Genomic DNA, 7178 nt, shown 5'->3' with positions numbered 1-7178 from the left:
AGGGATAAAAATTAATGTTTCTAAAGAAAAAAAAATTAATTAACAATTAATAATTAAATTATAATTTAAATACTAAAATATCAATAAGTTTAAATTGTAAAAAAAAGTATATAGCATTCAAATAAACTAAATAATATAACATTTTTTTTAAATGGAAAGTTTGAAATTGTTTAAAAGTTATAATATTATTTCTCTTTATTTAAATTATAATTGAAATGTCTATCCAAATAAATCAATATTGAATTAGTATAAAATTGAATAATATACATATATCTATAGAAGTGACATTTTACTTTGTAAATAAGTTTAATTCATTTTATTATATTTGAAAACAATCTTAATATTATAGTGTTTTTTTTAAGGAAAAAACAAAAAATAAATAAATACGTTTACAAAAACAAAAGATAATAATAAATACGTTTTTAGTTGGACTTTCACCCAAGTAGCGTGTGAAAATTGCCTATGCACCACCGCTATTCCAAGCTAACATTAATTTGTACTGTTATATACAAATCATAAATAAATAAAAGAAATGACCGTCAAGTTTTAACAAACCATTAGACCTTCGTTAGTTTTTTTAATAGGAGCATGATTTTCGGAGATAATTGTGTCTCTCAAAGGAGCCCGATCAACTAAAATACAAAAAATATTTTATTTTCCTAAAGAGTTAACCACTCATATTTAATCCAAAAAAAATGCAACTAATATATTTAAAAATGCAAGGACTAAATCCTTCCCAACTATACTTGATATATTAAATTATTATTTTCGTGAAAATTCAGATCAAAAAATATATTTTAACTCAAAAAAAACCCTACTTACACCATAAGAAAAATTGAACTGTGCCGTTCAACAACTGTAAAAAAAAATCAAGATAGTAAAATCATGAAGAAAAAAAATAGCACATGGGTGTGGTTCAATTACACAAAACCTACCCACCCCTTGATGGATGTTCATGAATAACGAAAACAATGGAACATAACGGCATACATCAGAATTTTGAAAATAATTAAAATGCATGCATAATTTCCTAGGAGATGAGTGTATAAGTGGACAGGGTTTCCTTAAAACCCAAACCGAGCCGAGTCAATTGAAAAAGGGTGAAAACCGAACCGAGTTGGGACGAGACAGGTAGGTTTTTCAAATTATTATTTTTTTAAAGGACTCTAAAATATTTTAGCCATAAACCGATTCGGTTCGAGTTCTTACACTCCTGTTAGAGACACATACATTATATGCAATAGTTGAAAGGTTAAGGGAAAGAAAGTTACCTTCATAAGGGGTTCGGTTCGTCCTTTTGGTCGTCCAATTTGGACTGTTGAGAAAGTTTCAATAGGCGAGCCTTGTGCTTCTTCCCATTGTTATGTGAGACCATTATAGCCATGCAAGGGGTTCCAATTTCGCAAATCTTGCACCAGAATTTAAAATGGACCTTGTTTTTAAGGGCTGATTTTTTATCTGCGTCCTTCTTTTGATTGTCTAATTTTTCTTTCAGATCTTCCGCTGGGCTCGGCTCTTGAGTTTGTAGGCTACGCCCTTCTTTGGCCATGTGCTTCTTGCCTTTTAAATGTGCATTGAAACTAATTTCACTTGTGACCTGAACATTGCACATGCTACAAACAAACTCTTCTTTGGCTAATTTCTTTGAACTGATCCAATGAGTTGGGGTTTTTTGATCAGTATCAACCTCTGCTGCTTCTCCCTCAGCTTTCCTCTTCCCTTCGAATTTTGCTGGGTCTGGCTTCGGCTGCATGTTTGAATAATATGAACTCATTTATTTTATAGTTTATACACAGAATTTAGTCCCTTTTGGTCAACCAGACCTAAATTGTTTAGGATTTTTGGAGTTTTAGAGTTTGGGATTTTAAGTTGAGGCCCCATTTTCGTGAACATTTAATTTTTTTTGGTTTTTGAACTATTTTCTCCCAATTTCTTATCAAACATATTTAACTTTTTCTTTAAAGAAAAAAAAAAATAACAACCCTATCATACTTAAGTTTGAAGTTTTTGTTCACTATAACATTAAACTGTCAAAAAAAAATTTGTGTAATAAGTTTGTAAATTTTAAAAAATATCAAATATATCAAAAATTTATCACAAAAGAAAAATTATTTATGTTCAAATATTAAAATATTAAATGAACATGATGATACATATACTAAGAGATAATAACTTAGGTTCCGTTTGGTAACCATTTTATTTTTGTTTTTGTTTTTGTTTTTATTTTTCCTCTAAATTTCTTCATCTGTTATCTACTTTTCACCCATGGTTTAAAAACCAAGTCAGATTTTGAATACTAAAAAAAATAGCTTTCAAAAAGTTGTTTTTGTTTTTATAATTTGACTAAAAAATCAACCATGAAAGATACAAATTATTGTAAGAATTATGGATGAAATGAATTTAATTTTAAAAAACAAAAACAAAAAACCAAAGCCTAGTTTGGTAACCATTTTATTTTTTTGTTTTTATTTTTGAAAATTAAGCATGTGAATACTATTTTCATCTTGAAATTTCTTCATTTGTTTTCTAAGTTTCACCAATGACTTAAAAAACCAAGCAAAAATCTGAGAACTAAAATAAATAGTTTTCAAAAAGTTATTTTTGTTTTTAAAATTTAGCTAAAAATTTAACCATTATACGATAATAAGAAATGTGAATGAAATAAAGGATTACCAAACAGAGTCCACAGTATTATCAAACGAGACTTTAGTCAACCTAAAATATATATTCTCTTGAATTTTCTATTCCACATTAAACTATAAACAAATATACTGAAAATGTTTAAAAATTAAATGGAGATGAGGAGTAGAACATCTTTTTAATCAACCTTCTAAAATATTTAACCACTGAAGTAAAAAATAAAAAATAAAATATTACTAGATTCTTGAGGGAACTACATTTTTATCTAAGCTTCTTGTCTAAGTCAAGCGAGCATAGCTCAACGCAAAAGAAGATGTTCATTCAAATCACAAAGTATTTAGAAAAAGGAAAACCAAACTATCTGAAAAAGAAGTACTAACCAGAACGATTAACTTGTTTTTTTTATCATCGAAAGGTTTTGGTTCTTCGTTTTGAGGATTCGGAACTGGACAAACAGGTAAGGGCGAAGAACTGGAACCTGGAACCGTCAGTAAACCTCTAAACGGATCCACAATGTTGTGATTCATCCTGATCTGGTCCAACAATCTGACGGAAAATTGATCGTCAAACAATAAGCCTTCCGTCCTGCCTTCAACCCTACGCTTCGCCAGTTCTTGTTCGATAATTAGCTCTCTTCTGATCTCTGCCTCGAGCATTCTGCGGCTAGCGATCTCTCTGATCATTATTTCGTCTTTCATCCTCTGCTTCAAGAGCTCGGCATTTAAAGAATCTTCCGAGTGATGTGATTAAAAACCTCATTAGTAACTGGTTGAGTAATCGAATAATGGAAATGGAGGCGTGTTTGGATTTGAAGTAACGTATATATTGCAATAGATCTCAAGGAAAACAGAGATGACATTTTCGATTAAGATTAGGTACCTTGAAGCAGTTGATCGAAGGAGCGGACGGAGGTGGAAGTGGCGGTGGCCGGCGATTTGTTATCGTTGGCTCGGAACCTGAAATCCATAAGGAAAAAATAGAAGAAGAAAGAAAGTGAAGAAATAAGGGAATATGGAGAAATGAGTGTAGTGAGAGAAAGGGGAAGAGGAGCGGAAGTTAAAAAGAAGAATAAGGAAGAAGAGATACAACGGAGGAGTATTAAGAAGCGAAAAAAAAAAAAAACCCAATGAAATAGAAGGAAATTAGTGAGATTTAAAAAAACGGTAACACGTGACCCAATGAAATTTTGCCACGTCGCTACTATAGTTTCTCCAAAAAACTGTATTAATTGGAAAGTACTTAATTGCATCACGTACCACTATTTTCGTGATCCCGCTAAATTATCAATTCATAATTCGTGATTTGATTTTTTAAAAAATATATATTTTAATGTATTTTTTTATGTGGGTAGATAATGAAATGCATGAAGGTTAGTACAAATTCGAGATATACCTAAATATTATTAATTTTCTCATGCTACTATTATTTTCATTGGAAAAGAAAAGATAGTTTACCTTGTTTGTCTCATTTTTTATGCTTGTTTCTATTTAATCATTCAAATTTTAGGTTTCAGGTTTTAAAATATTACACTTTTAATTCATAATTTTAAATTTGTTTTCAATTTAGTTCATACATTTCAAATTACTATAATTGATACTATTAAACACACACTCTACCGAGAGTTCATATTTTAATTAAAAATAGTCATGAATCGAAATTTTAAAATTAATAAAATGGTGATGAAAAAGTAATAAAAACTTATATTAATTATAATTTTTAATTCTATTAATTAAAATTGTAACGTTTTTGAAACTTAAAGAATTAAATTGAAATTAAAAAAAAAAAAAGAAACTCAACACTTAAAAAAACTATATTTTAAACTAAACCCAAAATGAAAGCTCTTGTTATCATTCTTAGAAGAAGAAGAAAAATGTTGTGGTTATCATCAATTCAATACAATTTAATGTGGTGGCCGTGGGCATTTGAGGAATCAATTTTATTCTTTTTAATTATATATATATGTGTGTGTTAAATAAATGTAAAAAGGGAAAGAATTAAAATTGATAAGACTTTTTTTTTCTTCTTCTTTTGAAATTAAAACCTAGCTTTCATTTGTTGAGGCATTAAAGGTGTGTTCTTTAAGGTTCAAAAACCGTAAGAATCGTTTTGTGTGTGCTCTTGTACCTTTTTCTTCTCTTAATATTTTAGTTAGAACATCCGTAGATTATTTAGACTTTCCACCTTATTTGATAATCAAAATAAATATAGAATTTCAAATTGTTTATTTCACTACGTTTGAAACTAAAACCTTGATTTAAGTAATATTTAAGGTTGTTTTAAATAAAAGAAAATGAATTAATTTATTTATAAATATAATAAAATATCACTATCTATCTGCGATAGACCATTATAGATATCTATCAGTGTCTAATAGATGTCTATTGTGATCTATCTTCACTGATAGATGTCGATCGTGATCCATCGCAGTCTATTAGTGACATTTTGCTATATTTAAAAATATTTTTAACAATTTTACTATTTAAAACAATTATCTTAATATATGTGGTCTAAATTAAATTGATTAAATTTGGAAATTATTATACTCTCACACTAAATCTATCAATGTCTATTAATGATAGATGATAATAGTTTTCTTTTATTTATCATTGATAAATATTTTGTATATTTGTTAATATTTTAATTCATTTATATTTGAAAACAATTCTTTTTGTGATTGGTGGATTGGATTGATGTCACTGTAAAACAATTCAAAGTTTTTTTTGTTAAAAAGAGATTCATTGAACACAGGACTTTCAATATTTCCTGATGGAATGCTATGTTAAATTAGTTGACCAAAAAAAAATTTAGTTAGTGGGTAAAAATAAGGGATTTCTATATAAAAAACAATGTCTTGAATATTTAATTTTTTTTTTTTAAAAAAAACCTATTGACTTTCTTTATTTTCACTAATATTAGTAATTATTTACAATTTAGCTTTCACCTCAGCTATATATATATATATTTCTCTCTCCCCATATATACTCTACTCTCTCATGTATATTATCTCTCCCCCAATAGTATATTTAGTATATTCTCTCCCCCATAATTTTCACTCATTTCTTTCTCTTCCCTCTCTTTTCTCCTTCCAAATGTGAGTTGTAGGTGGTGACTCGAATGACTTGGGACAAATAGATGGTGTGGACGGCGTGGGGCGAATCGACGGTGACAGGTTGAGCAGATTCGGTCGATAGTACAATGGGACGAGTAAATCCGATCGACGAGGAGAGAGATCCGTGTCGACCATGGTTGAAGAAGAAGAAGAGATGAAGATAGAGACTTACGTATTATAAACCCATATGAAGATGGAATTTATTTTTTCCTGTTTTTTATATATATGTATATTTTTTAGTTTTTGTAATTTGATTATTGTGGTATATGTATTCATTTATTTGATATAAACAAGTATTTTTTTTATTTAGACTTATTGTATTATGATATATATATTGTGGTGTATATGAAATTTATGAAGATTTACATACTGTAGTATATTTCATATATTGGTTTATACTGTGATTTGTGTCAAACATCAAGTCAATCTCTAGTTTATAAACGGTAGTATATTTCATATATTGGTTAGAATATTTTCAAATACCTAACAAAATGGTATAAGATATTTAAAATAATTATGAATTCGTCAAAATTTTCTAAGGTATATATAAAATAATCATTAATTCATAAAAAAAAACTCAATAAATTAATATGTACAAATAAACAACGAAATATATTACATGTACAAGTGAATAAATAATGAAATATTTCACATAATAACCAAAATCAACATGAAAAACGAAATGGAAAATAAAATCGTATTAAATGTCATTTTCTCTCTCCAAATGAAAAATTAAAAAATATAATTGTATTTTATCTCTACAATCGAAAAAGGAAAAAAATCATAATAAATGCGTTTTCTTTCTCCATAATAAATGCATTATATGGTGATTTTTGTCAAACATTGAATTTATATATTGTTTGTAATATTTTATCCATAAAAAAAATCATATATTGTTTGTAATATTTTCAAATTTCTAACAAAATCTTCTTAGCTATATTTTAAATAATTATGAATCTGCAGAAAAAAAAAATGTGAAACCAATGAAAATAGAAAAAAAAATTATTAAATGTATTTTATCTCTCCTTTTAAATTAAATAAAGGAAAAATTCTCAACATATAAATGAATTTTCTTTGTCTATTTGAAAATATGAAAAAAAAAATCATATCAAATGAATCTTCTCTATCTATGTTAATAAAGTTTCAAAAATAGAGAAATATATATAAAACCCAGGAATAAAAATAATAAAAAATGGTAAATTTATTCAAAAATAATATTAAAAATATTATTTAAAAAAATTGAATTTAAAGACATTTTTAAAATATAGGACTTAAATATGGTTTTTTTATGTAAAAATCCCTAAAAATAAATTTAAAACAGAAAAAAAATCTTTTTGGTCAATAAGTTTTGGGCCAAGTTTCTATTTGGTCCTTGAATTTTAAAATGTTACATATTTGGTCCTTAAATTTTGAGTTATATTTCAATTTA

General features: G+C 27.2%; 1 protein-coding gene across 1 annotated transcript; it reads right to left on the bottom strand.

Moving 5' to 3' along the window:
* Window positions 1-1273: 1273 nt before the first annotated feature.
* Window positions 1274-3656, bottom strand: LOC120071998 (zinc finger protein 385B). Its single transcript, XM_039024425.1, has 3 exons — window positions 3520-3656; window positions 3021-3370; window positions 1274-1747 (listed from the first exon to the last, which is right to left on the bottom strand). Exons 1-3 carry the CDS (start codon window positions 3605-3607, stop codon window positions 1274-1276), a joined length of 912 nt encoding a protein of 303 aa, XP_038880353.1. The 5' UTR covers window positions 3608-3656.
* Window positions 3657-7178: the final 3522 nt, after the last annotated feature.

Source organism: Benincasa hispida, chromosome 2 (genome assembly GCF_009727055.1).
Source record: "Benincasa hispida cultivar B227 chromosome 2, ASM972705v1, whole genome shotgun sequence".
NCBI lineage: Eukaryota > Viridiplantae > Streptophyta > Magnoliopsida > Cucurbitales > Cucurbitaceae > Benincasa > Benincasa hispida.
This window is presented reverse-complemented; position numbering and strand designations above follow the sequence as displayed.

Excerpts from the sequence above, each read along its gene's own strand:
- LOC120071998 (XM_039024425.1), bottom strand. The coding sequence starts at position 3,607 with ATGGATTTCAGGTTCCGAGCCAACGATAACAAATCGCCGGCCACCGCC. Across the intron at positions 3,371-3,519 it reads CTTCGATCAACTGCTTCAAG|ATTCTTTAAATGCCGAGCTC; the intron begins GTACCTAATCTT and ends ATCACTCGGAAG. Across the intron at positions 1,748-3,020 it reads AAAACAAGTTAATCGTTCTG|CCGAAGCCAGACCCAGCAAA; the intron begins GTTAGTACTTCT and ends TCAAACATGCAG.